Source organism: Oncorhynchus kisutch, linkage group LG24 (assembly GCF_002021735.2).
Source record: "Oncorhynchus kisutch isolate 150728-3 linkage group LG24, Okis_V2, whole genome shotgun sequence".
Taxonomy (NCBI): domain Eukaryota; kingdom Metazoa; phylum Chordata; class Actinopteri; order Salmoniformes; family Salmonidae; genus Oncorhynchus; species Oncorhynchus kisutch.
In genome coordinates, this window is record NC_034197.2 from 12,028,692 (window position 1) to 12,046,352 (window position 17,661).

The following is a 17,661-nucleotide window of genomic DNA, read 5'->3' on the forward strand; positions in this document are numbered from 1 at the left end:
GAGTGCTCACAGTGGATTTTTATCGTCACTCTCCCTCCCTCTCTCTCTCCCTCTCTCTCTCTCGCTCTCTCTCTCTCTCTCTCCCTCCCTCTCTCCCTCTCTCTCTCTCCCTCTCTCTCTCTCTCTCTCCCTCCCTCTCTCTCTCCCTCTCTCTCTCTCTCCCTCTCTCTCTCTCTCTCTCTCTCTCTCGCTCTTCTTCCTTCCCCTAGCTGCCTCTATTTTTCTCATCAGTGAATTGGCAACCCCGCTGGCTTGTTCAGTCTCTGTTTTATCTCATAGATGAAATGCTTGACTCCTTTTTGGAAAACTGAGGAGGTTTTTTGGCAGACAAACTACAGTGTGTGTGGTGCGTGTGTGTGTGTGTGTGTATAGCTCTGTGTTTGGATCCAAATCATATTTAGGAATTTATATACGTACCTTGTGTAATCTGTTGTTTGACAAATTGCCAAATCTGACTGTCCCATGTTGGTAGTGGTGGTGGTGGTGGTGGGGGGGGGGGGGACTACATGTACTTGTTCTCGTGTTTTTAATAGGTGTTGAAATAGGATCTGCTTTTACAAGGAGTCGCCTCATACAATAGCCTGTCTGGAATGTTCTGGAATGTATTGTTCCTCACTTACATTTGATTGTTACATAAACAAACACAGTATAAAAAGAGTAAGACATGGTTTATAGTAAATCTCTTGATGCTGATCCCTTTGTCAAAAAATGTATGTGGAGACCAGTTCAAATAAGGAATGACTCTCTTGAGAGCGATGTTAAATGTTTACAAAAGAAATGTATATTTTTATGCCAAGAGCAGAATTTTTTACATTTCAAACAAATTCCTCTCATGCATGGGATCCACACATACCTGCTGTACATGCAGTAAAGCTAGAATCCTGAAATAATAACAAATCGGACACCCTACCTCAGTTTTGGTAAAAAGCTGATGGATGTGCCTGGAGAAATTGAACCACTCTCAAATTTGTAGGCAGGGGTATGGGTGCAAGGACTGACCATCCATGATCTCAAAATGATCGTTCTAACCATGTTTTGAGGCTATAGGCCTACAGTGTTTGTTTACCTTTACATTGTTTACAAATATTGGAGTAAAATAAGCTTACAATGTTGGGTTCTGTTGTGGTACGGCAATTGAACTAAGCTCATGAGGCATTTATAAGTTACGTTCTTCAAGAATCAATGGGTATACATTTTTTTTATTTTACCTTTATTTAACCAGGTAGGCAAGTTGAGAACAAGTTCTCATTATTATTATTATTATCCTCAAATTAAAGCAGTCTGCACTTTAACCTCATATTTATTGTATAATTTCAAATCCAAAGTGCTGGAGTACAGAGCCAAAACAACAACAAATGTGTCACTGTCCCAATACTTTTGAAACTGACTGTATATCATTAAAGGTAGACTCAGCTAAATTATGTTGCCACAAGCAGCACAGCAAATATTGAGATGAGCGAGATGTGAGACGTCGCTCTCACATAGTCCCACACAGTATCTGAGCATGTGCATGGGTTAGCTTCATGCTGTTCACAGCTTGGTAGCCAGGACACCAAAATAGTGGAGGAGTTGAGCTTCGCGCTTCAACGCTCTTAGTTGTTGCAGAAATGGACCCACTATGCGGTTTACTTTCTGTATCTATGTCATATCGCTGAGTCTACCTTTAATTTACAAGTCCAACAATGTATGTAGCATCTAAGGATTCTAGCTGGGAACCGATCATGGTATTTTATTGCTTGTTTAATATTTCCATATTTCTTCATTTCTTTCTTTTAATTTGGGGGGTTTGTGTGTATTGTTTTGTTAGGTATTACTGCACTGTTGGACCTAGGGACACAAGCATTTCGCAATAACATCTGCAAAATATGTGTACCCTACCAATACAAAAATAACATTTCTCAGAATTTCTTATCAACCACTGAGACCCCAGTGGTCAAAGTCTGCCTAAATAAAATCTGCATAGCCTAGTTACAGTTACACATACTGTACTTTTGAGGTGATGATCTGGATGGAGCCTCATCACTTATGTTTTGTGTAGAAATATAACTTTTGTGCACAGTGCCACCCAGAGGTGAAGTTTTAAAAAAGTGCACCAAACAATCGTACCTCTAAAATCAGTATTGTTGTCCTCCTAACTTGAGCATTACAGATTCATAGTAATCAAGCATTATTTACATGTGAAAATGTAATTGGGTGCATTACATTTTATTAGTGACCAACTTGCACATCCACAATGTGGCTTTAAATGTGACAATTACCAACTCCCCCGCTAGTGGTCAGTCTACTGTAGATTGGTGGTTTTCAAATGCCATCTTTGTAGACTGGGTAACGCTCGTTTTGCCTCGGCCGGTTCCCCTGATGCACGGAGAATTCTTTGTAGAATGGTCGTGAGTAAAACTCAATACCCCAGGGCACCAAGCGATTCAAAAACGAACGCCCCCAAATTTCATCAGGAAGGACGAAATCACAACCTGAGTGACAACAGAGAGAAATAGGAAGAGAGGCCAACTAGGCAGAACATTTGTCTCCCTCAAGTAGATAGCGTTTGTTCGTTGTTCCGCCGTCAAAAGCAAGGAGTTTTTGTATGGAGATCAATTTCGAATTGGGGCAAAATAAAAATTAATGGCTTATTTACTGCGTGAGATATGAGCAGAGTACGTGATATCCCGGCAACTCTTTAAAATAGCACTTAATATCGGAATTGTAAGATGGCTATGCATATTCATGAGATGAGGCTAGTAGCATAGCCTCTATCTCAAATTAATTTAAAGGGCTTTATTGGCATAGGAAACATATGTTTACATTGCCAAAGCAAGTGAAATAGATGATAAACAATACAAAATTAAGATAAAAAGTACACTCACAAGTTTCAAAGGAATGAACATTTCAAGTGTCATGTTATGGCTATTGTATAGCGTTCTCTCTCTCTCGCTCCCTCTCCATTGAATACAGGCGGTTGACGTCAACAGCCCTCATCGAATATTTAAAAAAAATAATTAGAATAATGACACGTATCCACCAGGATAGGCGAGCTCTAGACATCCTGCCGTGCCGCTTTGTGCACAACGACTCCCATGGTAAGGGCGGAGACATGTATCTTGTCAGTATATCCATAATCTTTGGTCAGGGCAACGTGGTGACGCAATCTGTGTACACACGGCGTGAGTAGCAGCTTGTTTCCTGAAAATAGAAATCCCCCAACTCACCTAATCAAACATTTGCTGTGTATGCGGATTGATTCGGTAGTTAGAGTGAGACTTTTGCTCCTGCGTGAAGTTCGTAGTGGCAGCCACGTGCACATGAAATATAACCTAGCTAACAGTTTTGTTTTGATCGTACGACGATGCATTCTCGCCATTGCTAGGTGGGCTAGCTAACTAGCTAGTGCCTTATCTCTTCAATTTCCTGCAATTTATTTTGAGCAGCGTTCCAGATTTTGTGTCGTTGGAGTTCAACACTAGGTAGGTCATCAAGCCTTGTCCTCTCATCGGCTAACGTTAGCCGGCTTATTAGATATGCTGGGGTGTATTCACTAGTCTGATTCCGTTGCAAAACGTTTAGTTTGTTGTGAAATATTTTGCAACTGAAACCGTTTACTCCAAACGAAAACGAGAGTTTCTATTGGACAAATTCAATTAGGACCCTCCCCGTTTCGTTCTTTTTGTTTCCTCTGATAGAGGAAAGACTAATTTTCTTTGAAAAAATGTATAAGGAAGGTATCATGTTTGAGGCTGCAATATGTGACTTTTTGGGCAACCTGACCAAATTCACATAGAAATGTGAGTTCTAGATGTCATTTTATTGAATGCAGTTCTGAGTGGTAGATGTGGTCTATGTGCACTATTTCTGTTTCCCGTTAAGTTTTGTTTTTGTTTTTGCTTCTTACTTTTGGTTTTGTACACCAGCTGAAAATACAATATTTTTAGTTATTGAAAATATTTGACAATATTTGGTACAATGATTCTCTACACTTAACATTGCTTGTTTTGTCACAAACTGAAACTGTTACAATTTTAGCAACCAGGAAATGGTAGTGCTGTTTCTGCATTTTTGCACCTTTTTAATATAATGCAACTTTGGATTTGACCCCCTTCTCAAAAGTAAATGGTTTAGACCATTTGGCATTTTAGAGAGCTTGGTCCTTGTAACGCTTATCAGTCTAATGATCTAATACACTTGTTCAACTTGAATAATAGAATATAAGTTTCCATTTCTGAAGTTCTACATTTTCTGATCCACGCATGCGGGGTGGATTAGTGTTGCCTACACTATAAAATAAAGTGGTCTATTTAATGTGGTCCTTGGAGGCATACACTCACACCAGATATCCCCAAAGCAATGCTATACCATTCTAACAGCCATGGTGCATTGTCAGGACACCTAATGGAGTTCACTCTCTTGGTAACCTCGAAGACATGGAGTTGTGCATTTCAGACTCTGCAGGCTGCCCTTCAAATTCACTACAACGTTATCCTCAATCCCCTGCGTATGCCAACACCTTGCATAGAGTCTAACAGCTAGCCTATATGTCGAAATTCCAGTGGCTACCTGCTTTACATGTTGTTTTGGAATTAATATGTGTCACATATTAGTTTGCAGACAATCTTTTTTTTAGTTGAGTTAATAAAGCTGCATATAAACTTGATCTCTCTTTTGCTTTCTTGAGTAAGGCAGCTCCAAAATGCAGGTGTTTCAGCCCAGCGCAGTGCCATCAGAGGCCATCAGACTGTTAAATAGCCTTCACTAACACAGAGAGGCTTGCTGCCTACATACAGACTCAAATCATTGGCCACTTTAATAAATGGATCAGGAGTTACTTTAAATAATGCCACTTAAATAATGTTTACATATCTTACATTACTCATCTCACATGTGTATATACTGTATTTTATACCATCTATTGCATCTTGCCTATGCCGCTTGGTCATCGTGCATCCATATATTTATATGTACATATTCTTATTCCATCCCTTTAGATTTGTGTGTATTAGGTAGTTGTTGTGGAATTGTTAGATAATACTGCACTGTCAGTACTAGAAGCACAAGCATTTCGCGACACTTGCATTAACATCTGCTAACCATGTGTATGTGACCGATAACATTTTATTTTATTTGCATTCTGTGGTGGTGGGACAGCTAGTGGGGAATATGGAGCGTGGGGGTTGGTAATGTTCTCTAGTTGTGCCGTGATTGGCTCAGTGTTCTGTCACTCATAGGGACACTACGTCACCGCCAAATGGTAGAGCTCGAAACTTCAAGCCCCTTGGGTGCTGCAATAGAGTTACATTAGAAGTGCCCATCCAAGAAAGCTCAAGGTCATTGGCCACAGATAAAATTACGTCAAATCACGTTATATCTTCCGCAGCTTTGATTGGACTGATCATTCTTTCAAAATATTAGCTAGCAAGCTAGCAGTCGTCATCATCATGAATCAAGTCGACAATCTACTGGCAAGTCCTTCTTAATTATTGTCATATGATGAGAAATAATGAAGAGAAATTATAGATAAAACATATCGGTGCTCATCGGCCATTGGACATAAACATTACATAACAAGTTGGAAATCTCACATTTAAAAATGAGTGGTTTGGAAGGAATCAGTAGCTAACTGCAAGCATCGCAAAGCAATCACTAGCCTGCTATTCAGTGGACTGGGTGTGTTGTCCCAAGTCTGGGTTTAAGAGTATTTTTCCAAGCTTAAAAGGATAAACATTCTACATTGATCATGGTGACAATCCAGCATGACTTCTGCCTCACTCAAAACATCTGGGAAATCTGATTTTAAAGAGTTCAAGATAGAGGTCGACCGATTTAAGATTTTTCAACGCCGATACCGATTATTGGAGGACCCCAAAAAAACGATACCGATTTAATTGGACGATTTTATTTAGGCTTATTATCTTGTGAATGTAGGGTAATGCACGGCTTGCGTGTCCCTGTCGGGCTCACAGGCTTCCCCCGAACACCTGTGATGGATGGGGCACGGGGTCAGTTAAAGTGCTGGGACAGGGATTTTAAGGTCCATTATTCTAACCTATTATAGGCCTAGATTAGACACCAGCCTCTATGTTGAACAAGTAGCCGTTAGCAGTATAGCAGAAACAAATTGCATAACAATGCCCCTGTTTTGGGATAACCTATGCATCCTTCATTCCTCCCATCCTTGAAGACATCGCGACGCTTGTGTGAAAGGAGATTTTACACTAGGCAACCAAGTCATGTCAGTTTAGTGAACATTTCTATAGCCTATGATCATTGATCTAATATCAAATCAAAGTTTGTCTCGTGTGCCGAATACAACAGGTGAACAGTGAAATGCTTACTTACAAACTCTAACCAATAGTGCAAAAAAGGTGTTAGGTGAGCCTGTTATATGTGCACAGTGGAGGATTTTTAGCTTGTAAATCTTGGAGGGGCAAACTCAACATATTTATGTTTTATGCATGCCAGCAAAGCCACAACACTAAACGATACATTAATTGCACTATAACGGTGACAAACGGTACCCATAAACTGTTAGGGCCTACATAAAGCTGTCCCAACAGCAGAGCTTTCTTTACAGTACCATGGAGTGAATCCTTACCACTGCTACACCTGGCTATCAGCGGAGCTTTGTCTGGCAGCAAACCAGTTCATTCAACCTCATTTACTGTGTTTTTAAAAAAGATAGCTGATATGGCTGACTTGCTTCAACAAATGTGGAGTCTACTGACAATTGAGATGTATAAACTATAGCACAAGGGAACGATGAGCGGATAAGAGGCAAATCCGTAATTTCGATTAAGACATTTTAATGAGCGAGCTAAGACGGACGTAGTCAATATAATTAACTGGATTGTCGTTTCTCTTTGCTTATTTGAGCTAGTCATGCCATAGAATGGACTTGGTCTATCTTCTGTATAACACCCCTGCCTTGTCACAACCCAACTGATTGGCTTAAACGCATTAAGAAGGAAAGAAATTCCACAAATTCACTTTTAACAACGCCCACCTGTTAATTTCAATGTATTCCAGGTGACTACCTAATGAAGCTGGTTGAGAGAATGCCAAGCTTGTGCAAAGCTGTCATCAAGGCCACTTTGAAGAAGTTTATATTTTATATTATTCAAAGTAACCACCCGTTGCCTTGATGACAGCTTTGCACACTCTTAGCATTCTCTCAAACAGCTTCACCTAAAATGCCTTGAAGTTCCCACATATGCTGAGCACTTGTTTGCTTTTCCTTCACTCTTTGGTCCAACTCATCCTAAACCACCTCAATTGGGTTGAGGTCGAATGATTGTGGAGGCCAGGTTATCTGATGCAGCAACCCATCACTCTCCTTCTTGGTCAAATAACCGGTACACAGCCTGGAGATGTGTTCGGTCATTGTCCTGTTGAAAAACAAATGATAGTCCCATTAAGCCCAAACCAGATGGGATGGAGTATGGCTGCAGAATTCTGTGGTAGCCATGCTGGTTAAGTGTGCCTTGAATTCTAAATAAGTCACTGACTGTGTCACCAGCAAAGCACCATCACGCCACCTCTATGCTTCACGGTGGGATCCACACATGCAGGGATCATCTGTTTACCTTCTCTGCGTCTCACAAAGACAGGCGATTGGAACCAAAAATCTCAAATTGATGAAATTAGCCTGTTCATGTAAAAATGTCCAAATACACTGTTTACACTAAAACTACCAAAACGAGATATTATGGTGAACCTGAAAAAATAGAATCCGAATGAATTGAAAACCCCAATCAGCAGTTGGATGCGAGTTGTGTGTCTACTCCGGTAAAAGACCAGCGCATTTGGTAATGATGAACCAGCTAATTGCATTGGCTTTCACTCAACTAATAAAGCCTATGCTTTACTAATGAAGCCTATGCAAAGCTATACCTGGCAAAAAGCCATTTTTACAAGCATATGAAGGTGAATATCCTATAACAGGGATAGGCCTTGTAGACTAAACTCCACTCCACGGTGAAGGAAGTTAACCAAAGGCATACAGGCAAGACCAGGCGTTGTGGAATCTAGCTACATCGATTCGCCCAAGGTCAATACTTAAAAAAAGAAGTGAATTATGAAATGCCAACCTTGTACCTATATTTGTCCTCTGTAGTTGCTTGCTTGTCTTTGCTGAAATGTGTACTTTTTCAATAAATGTTAATAAAATACACACACGGACTGTTTGCTCGTTGTTGTTGCTCGGTAGTGGTATTTAAAATAACAGGTTGGGCGTTTTTTCATGATTCACATTTTTTTTTAAATATTGGTCTTCTACAAATCAACGTAGTCGGAGCTAGATTCCACAAAGCCTGGTGTCGGCTCCAGCCTTTGGTGAAGTTCATCAGAAACGTCCTTCACCATGAAGTGAGGTTTAGTCCGCTAGGATAGGCCTGCCTCTCGTTGACACGAGCAACTGTGTCTCCCGCACTGTTGTTATCTGACAGACGTAGTCAGTTACATGCATAAAAGTTCAATAGGCTATGAGCTGGACGCATCATTTCAGACACAACAGAGAAGATATTTTCGGAATAAAACCATAATAAAATAAAACCAACATTACTGAATGGTTATTCTTAACGTTTTAATCGGTTTTCTGACCGACGCTTGCTTAATTTGGATCCGTTTGGGCTCCCTCGGACTGATGCTCTAGTATCTTAGGCACAGGTCCCCGGTTTAAATGTTTATCGGTGAAAGTTACATCCCTAATGTGCATCTTTTCCTTTCAAGAAGATTTGATTTGCATCTAGATATGTGGGGTCCATATGTCACAAACACATTTTCCATTCAAAATGTAAATTGCTGCTGATGGAGCTCATTAGCTGGGCCTCTCTGAGCTGTGTGTGTGTGTGTGTGTGCGTGTGTGTGCAAATGATGTATGTGTCTATGGTATATGGAGGCACCTGAGCTGAATCATAAGGGAGGAAACTAGGCAATTACCCCCCCCCCCCACACACATACACACAACACACACACAAACACACATATTTGATCTAAAATCATCATCACCCATTCATGAATTGATATAACTAATATTGATCAATATTTATCTTTAAAAATGTGCTATGACATAGCCAATGTATAGGCACAACTTTTGATTTCACCTCAGTCTCATAATCAAATGGTTTAAACCGTTTGGAAGTTTTGATGGACTCCAAGTGAGCTCCTCTTCTTCTCCCACTTCGACCACGCCGCGCTGTTGGCAAAAAATGATTGCTGTCCTTGTTATGACTAGCTAGCCAAGAACAACACTATTATAGTCAAGTGATAAGGCTATCCATCTTACCCAGTGTTGTTGTTGTAGACAGGTGTGTTCATCAGTCCGTGAGCAAGCAAGGACACTGAACCTGGAAGAAGCCATGGCTAACTACTGGAGGACGGCTTGGCGCAGACACCTTCTGGCTGTGTCCATGGCCCTGTTCTGCCTGCTCCACAACCCCATGGACGTCCATGCCCGGCCAGCTAACATGTCATCCCTGAAGGACAAAAACAGCCCCACCAGTAAGGAGGAGAATGAGATCCTTCCCCCAGACCATCTGAACGGGATGAAGCTGGAGATGGATGGTCACATCAATAAAGGCTTCCACCAGGAGGTGTTCCTGGGTAAGGAGATGGAGGAGTTTGAAGAGGACTCTGAGCCCAGGAGGAACAGGAACAAGCTCATTGACATCTTCAGAAAGTAAGTGGGGATGACTGGCTTTCAATGTCTTGACTCATGAGTCATATACATCCTCTCTGTGTTGTGTACATCCACCAGATGTTTCCAGTTTTATCTGTGCAGAGTGCCTGTGTTGCATTTCTATCATTTTGTGTGGGCCATTGTGAAATGGTGTGTAGGTGCGAGGTTGTAATTACGATAAATCCACATTTCTTAGTTGGGAGTTTGGATCATGTCTAAGTAGCCTATACCCATCCCGTTAATGTGTACACCGTTCGTGGTCCGGTTCCTATTTTAAAGGATCGGGTGGGCACGAACAAATGAGGCTAGATTATCTCTTATGATAAACAAAGCAGTGTTCCTGAGAATGGAGACGTGAGTGCACCGACTAGGTCAACCACAGCAGTCTTAAGTAAATATCTGTCCTTATCCACCCCATACTGGGTAAGCTAGGTGTCAAGTAGTAAAAGCTAGGAGTCTGATTTTGTAAATACTGTTGAAGCGAAACAGTCCAGGTATTTTAGTCTGACTTGTCACCCTCGCCAAATTTCAAGGTGCCTTGACAAATCCTCACCACCGTTCCATTATCTTGACCCTATATGGCGAAGGAGTGACTGTGTTGGAAAAGCATGAAAGCTGAAACATTTTCAAAGCATATTTTGAGCTATGGTTGCATCTTACTTAGTTAGAAAAATATCCCAAATAATCTGGGTTTGTGGCTGAAGCAGATATATGAGAGTGGGTTTGAATAAACTACTTGAACTTGATATTCCATTTTGAGTGTTTGTTTGAAAAAATGCTGACTGTCTTCAGGGTGGACTTTAATAAAGATAAGAGCGTCAGTGCCAAGGAGATGCAGCGCTGGATCGTGGAGAAGACAGAGGAACACTTCCAGGAGGCTGTGAGAGAGAACAAGATGAGCTTCCATGCTGTGGACCCAGATGGAGATGGTAAGCGAGACGACAGTCGTATCTGTATGAAAACAGACTGAAACAAGCAGGGACTACCTGGACTTGTTCAGCAATAACAAATATTTTTCATTTTCTTTAGCTGTGGACTAATGAATACAACCCTGATACATAGCCATGATGGTGGCCTATTCGTTGAGAGCAATGCGTTTGTTACCGACACTGATGTCCTACTGTTGGGCCTCCGACCTGAAATGTGTGGGCCACAATACATCTCAGACCTGAAATGTGTGGGCCACAATACATCTCAGACCTGAAATGTGTGGGCCACAATAGATCTCAGACCTGAAATGTGTGGGCCACAATACATCTCAGACCTGATGACAATACAGCACTGTTTACCAAAATTGCCTCAAAATCCTTCCTAAACGGTCTAGCCCCAATCCCTAAACCGTTATATTCTCGTCATAGGCCATGTGACATGGAATGAATACCGGGTGAAGTTTCTGGCCAGCAAAGGATTCAACAAGAAGGAAATGGCTGACAAGATAAAGAACAGTGAAGAACTGAAGGTAGACGAGGAGAGTAAGTTTATCCACAACGATACGACCTGCACAACACTTCTGGTTGTCGTCTGTGCATTTCTACTGATTAATCAGGAATTCTGGCTTTTCTGACTATCCTCTTTTCATACTATCATTGAAACTGACCTACCCCCAAACCAATATCATTTCCCCCCCTAAGTTTTCCTGATCACATCCCGATAGTAGCCTATTGCCCCTAGCTCTGCCAGTGATGCTTGTACTTACTGTCTCTTCGCAGCCCAGGAGGTGCTGGAGAGTCTGAAGGACCGCTGGTTCCAGGCTGATAACCCCCCAGCCGACCAGCTGCTGAACGAGGAAGAGTTCCTCTCCTTCCTGCACCCGGAGCACAGCAAAGGAATGCTCAAATACATGGTCAAGGAGATTGTTCGCGACCTAGGTACGGTCTTCTCTACTCGCTCACATTTGGTTTGGATTTGAATTCAGTTTATTGTTTCTATGTATCATGCTATACATTTTAGTATAAGTGATAGTTAAGAGTATGAAAAGGAGAATGAATTAAAGGTGGAAGACAAACAGAATGAATACATAAGTTGTGGATGCCCATGATCGATCATGAAAAGTATTACTATAAAGCTATCTGAGTGTGATGTATATTTTGTGTTGTTTTTACAGACCAGGACAGTGACAAGAAGCTGACTCTGTCGGAGTTCATCTCCCTGCCCATGGGCACTGTGGAGAACCAGCAGGCTCAGGACATAGATGATGACTGGGTACGAGAGAGGAAAAAGGAGTTTGAGGAGGTCATCGATGGCAACCATGATGGCATCGTAACCATGGAGGAACTACAGGTGGGTGCCGTGTGTGCTGGTTATACTGCAGGACCTGATGGCATGGTCTTTTCTAATAAAAAAAAGGGGGTTGGGTGGGCGTGGCTAAATTTGACAGAACCCGCCTCATCTTGGCGCTGAATATTTAAAAAAAACATTTCCTGCAGTTCTACACATTTTCCATGGAGCTGAGAGAAACTTTAGCAACTTTTGCAGTTTTAAAAGCAAATGTCCTATAAATAACACATTTCCTCCCATTCTATGCATTTTGCCATGGCTAATGCTGTTTTTTAAATAACAAATAAATACTACTAAATTCATTGTTTTTGGAATTCTCAATTCTCCCTCACTGTGTAGTTCATATTTTGGTGCTTGTTAGTTCTCAAAGATATTATAAAAGATATATATGTATATAGCTCCATTATCCATACTTTGTATATGATTTTAGTAGTTTAAGCTTACACAAAGTGTTTTTCCATCAAACATTTTTTTTTCCCCCCGTCTTTCCACCGTGCTCTCTCTGCTCTCCAGGAGTACATGGACCCGATGAACGAGTACAACGCGCTGAACGAGGCTAAGCAGATGATTGCTGTGGCTGACGAGAACCAGAACCACAACTTGGAACTGGAGGAGATTCTCAAGTACAGCGAATACTTCACTGGCAGCAAGCTCATGGACTATGCCCGGAATGTTCACGAGGAGTTCTAAAGCTCTAAAGACGAACTGTCCTACAAAATCCTTCCCTTTCCCTTCTAATGGGGGCATCCTGGTAAGTCTGCTCTAACGACAGGTCTGTCTTGAAAAAAAAGCTTAATGTTGGGATGTTTTAGTGTGCAATTGTGTTTAAATCCTAGTCCCAGCCGACTGACCCGCCCTGGCCTCCTCTACTGACTCTTAAAGTAAGGCCTAAAACATCCTTCATATCTGGACTGTCTGCCTCTTCTAAACATCCCATCAGAATTAACCATAGCCGAGGTCTGCCTTCTGTCTACAGTGGTACTCAAGGTGAATTGTCTTACCTCTATGTATTGGTCTTTTTCAGTGCATTCTAGACACTACGTCACCTTCATGGTTCATTTGTGTGGATGCTATATTGTGAAATGTATGTATATGAGGGATTCAAATGAGTCCTTTTTTTTTCTCCCCTCTATCGAAGTAGCTTAAATTAAGGATTACACAATCAAACCTATTATTTGTAGCAGGGCCTCTAATTTGACTCCAAACATGTTGATTTTAAACTCGCACAACAATGGTAAATCCAAAATAAAGTAATTACATCACATATTTTCATTGCCATTTCAAAATTCGCTATAGCCTACCTGCGTACCACAATGTGTTGCTTGGAAGTAACTGGTCTTTACCAAGTTAGCAATCATGTCCATGATTGAGCTGAACCACAGTAACCACTAATAATTTGCTTGCTGCCCTTGTACTAAGGGTTACACTGGTACATTTTTAATAGGTGTTTATGATTCTCTGATCTGTCCTGTTCTTTACAATTAGTGCTTATGTGTGATAATTATGTTTTAACTCCCTGCTGCAATAGGTCATTTATTTTATTTCCAATACATTTGTTTACGTTTGTATCTATAATTCCAAATGGGATTGTGCATTTTAAGCATCTCCAAAATGCTAGTCGATTGTCAACATCTTAGTTTAATGTTTGAAACTGGTGTAAGAAATTAACTTATTTATTTATTTGTTGTTGGTGTGCGTTTTTTGTTTTCTCTTAAAGACATTTTTATAAATCAGTAAAAAATAATATTCAGTATTTTCCCAGTGTTGTATTTTGTTGTTCAATACTTGTGTTTTATTCAGGTTATGATAATGATATTTTCCATACATTTCTGATGAATATGACTTAATTGTCATTAAGAAATCCCGTATTAGCCCTTGTCATGCTTTGCCAAAGCTCTATAATATATGTATAATATATGCATTCATCAATTGTTTTCCTGCTTCAAGGACAATATCCTGTGGAGATATCAGTCATTTAGATCCCTCTTGAGCTCCTGTCATCTCATTGAATTTATAAAAGAAAAAGCTCACGCTAATCAGAATGTGACAACGCTTTATACATTGTATTCCCGATTTTACTTGTAAACCAATAAATATTTCTCATCAATCTCTGACCATACTTTGTACTCTGTGTTATGCGTCCATAAATGTTTCGTCATTTTAGCACACTAACTTGATGGCCAATAGTTTTCCACTAGGCTTTTTAAATGGTACAACTTTTTAGAGCTGGCCATGAGTGGAGCTTCCCTCATTCTGTTTTTATTTGTAGTAGTTGCTATGAGACCATTTGTTGTTTTCTGACTCAAAATTCTGTGAACCGCATTGGCTTTCTACAGCCACCCACAGAAATTGTCAAAACAATAACATTTGGCCTTGAATTATCAATTATCTTATTTATGACCAAATATTATAAACATGTCTGTAAATTTGTCAGACTATTTCAAAAGCTATTTTGGCGAGAACCTTCGAGACCAGCTATTGTGAGTAGAAAAATATTTAACCTAGACGTTGAAGGAACTTTTCGCCCTAAAATGTTAGCAGCTTCTATCTGTTCCATTTAATGTATGACTTTCCTCTCCCTACCCAAACACAACATTATGATTAGCAGAAGGCTCATGGTTTATGTTAAGAAGAAATAAGATAGTCAATCCCCACTGACCATTTTGACAGGAAGGCCACGTCCGCAGCAGATGAGATGCTGGCCCCCTCCTCCCGTCTACTGCAGAAGAGACGGGAGGCCATGGAGGTCAACAATGCTATGACGCTGCAAAGAGAGGTACACATATATATATATATATATTTTTAATTGTCTCATTGTACCTCAAACCGACAATTCCTGGCAATAAAATTATATGACGAATTAGTACAATCCTCTTAAGTCAAGTCTCCACACAATCCTCCTGTGTGATATGGTCTCACTTTACATTCGGTTTGGGTTTCAGGATTTTGAGTCAACTCTCAGAGCCCTGAGAATCCGCAAGGATGAGCTCATAGAGAAGGAGGGCCAGATGAAGGAATATCTGCAGAAATTTGACAACTTTCTGAAGGTACGGTCATAGCTTCTGAACATCACTTCTTAGACTAAACTATTGAGCCCGTCAGTCAAACTTTGAGATGAATTGGTCATGCTCTTCCGTGATCTCATTTCAGGAGAACGAGGTGAAACGATGTCGAGCTGTTAGGAAGGCCGGCCGAGAGCGGGAACTGACCAATCAGAAGCAGGTGGACCTGCTCACTCTCCAGGAGGAGACGAAAGCTCTCGTCAAAGAGAGGGACCGTCTGGAGAAACGAGTGCAGAAGAATGCCATATATCCCCATTACCTTGATAAAGTGGTACAGGCCAGTGAACAGGTAGGTCATAGTGAGGATTAGAACTCTTGAGGTAGTGTGTGATTTGACTGGCCTTCACAGACAAACCAATCCCTAGCCACTTGTATCTGACCAGATTGGATAGCTCTAAGCAATATATTGGTGACTCAATCTTGTCCTGTGATAAGCCAGGTGGAATATTGTAGCCATATTGCTGACACCTGTCCCTCTACACAAGAGCCTAAACCGTAGGGGTTTGGTGTTGATTTGGAATTCCTTTTGTGCATCTCAGTTTCAGGAGGCCAGACAGGTGATGTCTCGCTACGACACGTTGATGCTGACCCGGGAGGACCTGGTGCGGACCACCCAGCAGAACCAGGACAGCACGGAGAACGCCCGGGCCCAGCTGGCCCGCTTCACAGAGCAGAGCAATGACACCCTGCTGCACTACAACAACACTCTGGCCCAGCTACAGAGCCAGCTGGACAAGGCCCGCGCTGAGGGCATGATCTGGGTGAGACATGAGATGATCGCACTCCCTATGGGTATTTTACAGCGATTGATCTCTGAGGGACAGTATCCCAGACGCGGCTTAATAAAGCTAGTCCTGAACCTCCCCCTTTTCAGTTTGTGTCCGGGACACCAGCCCTGAGTGTCCTCAAAGGGAACCAAGTGTCTGATCAAAGGATGATCATTTCTCTCTTGATATACAGGAATCGAGATGGGCCCACATTCAGAACACAGCTGCCAAGAAGACACTGCTGTTGGGCACAATCAAGATGGCCACTCTTAATCTGTACCAGTGTGTGTGCAAGAGGGCGAAAGACACTGGGGAATCGCCTATTGCTCCAGAGGACACTATTAAGCAGCTGGAGAAGGTACTTTAGGGTACTGTTAACTCACGACTCATTTTTTACTCATGAACTCACAGCACATCATAGGGGGGTAGAAATTATTAGCATCCTGATATGTGACCATTGTGCTCTGATGGATAATTTGCCGGGCTCTGATCACAGGGATTTCCTTCATCTGCCAGAATATATAGCGGATATCATATATTGACTAGACATTTGCATAAATTGTGAATCCTCTATTACTCATTCATCAACTCTCAGGTATTCAGAGGACATTTCCACTAGACCAGCGTGTTCAAAATCATAACTAATATGACTTATTTTGACAGATCCAGACCTTCCTAGCCGATCTGATCTGCATTTGGGAGGAGGTGAACAAGCCGGATCAGCCAGGGCCAACCGGACACAGATAGATGATCCGCGTCCATCAATAGAGCTGTTTTGTATGAAAGTTTAGATTCTATACTATATTGTCATTGCACTTTGCTTATCAACAAAAAGCATTATTGCACTGATCAGATCAAAAATAAAGATATTCTGAGACATGGATAGTGTATTTTTGGGGGGGGGAATTTGGGATTGACCAGTTGGCAATAATATATTGATTACAGTGTGTTCTATGTAGCACTTCACATAGTAAGATTGTATGAATGACCGTGTCACAAACCATTCACTCTTATATCCAACAGCTATTTATATACTCATGAATCATCAATGGATTCAGTACAATTCACCAAATGAATTCAAGGTTGACTGAATATCACCATTGGCAATGCGGTCTAATGGACTGTGGTTACTTAGTGTGAGCTGCCCAATCGGATTTGTACTTTACACATTAACAAGTTCACACACACCATCATTGCACATGACAAGATCCTAACTATCAACAGCACTATTGACTTATAAGGCCTAGACAGCCTACTAAACGGATCCTTTTAACACACAGGGCTGGTTTCCTGGATGTGGAGGCATTCTCCATTGAACACTTTTCAGTCCAAGAGTTAGCTTAACCTTACAGGGGCCTATCAATAGGCCTAAAGTGGTGATGAGATGAACACGTGATTGGTGTGTGGGAATCATATGTTAAAGGGCCTTTGACAGGCGCTTCCGTGACATGCTGGAGAAGATGCACTCCATGTCCTTATATGGACAGTGAAGCTGAAACTTTTAACATGGCTTTATTCTCTAGCATTTTGGATTTGATCCAATGTTTATCAGGCGACATTGTCACCTTTTATTTGAGAGTATTTTCATACATCTGTGTTTCCGTTTAGAAATGAAAGCACTTTATGTATGTAGTCCCATCTGAACAAAGATAATGCCACCAAAACACCAATCAAGTATAGCATTTTTTTTTGGGGGGGGGGGATATGATTTTACGCCTCTAAACTTCACTTGTCATTATTCACGGCAGCATCCACGTTAATGTAGAAGTGTTCAGAAACATTCTATTATTTACAATAAAAGTGACTCAAATGGTACAATACCTTATTTACAATTCATTTCTATTGGGGGCACGACATAACACAATACATTATTTACCATTCATTTATATTG

General features: G+C 41.1%; 2 protein-coding genes across 3 annotated transcripts; both read left to right on the forward strand.

Annotated features, from left to right (window-relative positions):
* The first annotated feature begins 2,451 nt into the window (after nt 1-2,451).
* LOC109869193 (45 kDa calcium-binding protein-like) lies at nt 2,452-14,055 on the forward strand. 2 transcript variants are annotated; one of them, XM_020459145.2, is made up of 7 exons: nt 2,452-3,461; nt 9,290-9,664; nt 10,457-10,593; nt 11,023-11,136; nt 11,374-11,532; nt 11,769-11,944; nt 12,455-14,055. In XM_020459145.2, exons 2-7 carry the CDS (start codon nt 9,345-9,347, stop codon nt 12,629-12,631), a joined length of 1,083 nt encoding a protein of 360 aa, XP_020314734.1. In that variant the 5' UTR covers nt 2,452-3,461; nt 9,290-9,344; the 3' UTR covers nt 12,632-14,055. The 2 variants fall into 2 exon arrangements, with proteins under 2 accessions (XP_020314734.1, XP_020314738.1); XM_020459149.2 differs by having other exon boundaries at nt 2,457-3,077; nt 12,455-14,048.
* Nucleotides 14,056-14,170: 115 nt separating this feature from the next.
* Nucleotides 14,171-16,664, forward strand: LOC109869812 (coiled-coil domain-containing protein 42). The gene is made up of 6 exons (XM_020460070.2): nt 14,171-14,717; nt 14,884-14,988; nt 15,092-15,292; nt 15,543-15,764; nt 15,964-16,128; nt 16,434-16,664. The coding sequence occupies exons 1-6, from the start codon at nt 14,637-14,639 to the stop codon at nt 16,515-16,517; spliced, it is 858 nt and encodes a 285-aa protein (XP_020315659.1). The 5' UTR covers nt 14,171-14,636; the 3' UTR covers nt 16,518-16,664.
* The last annotated feature ends 997 nt before the right edge of the window (nt 16,665-17,661 follow it).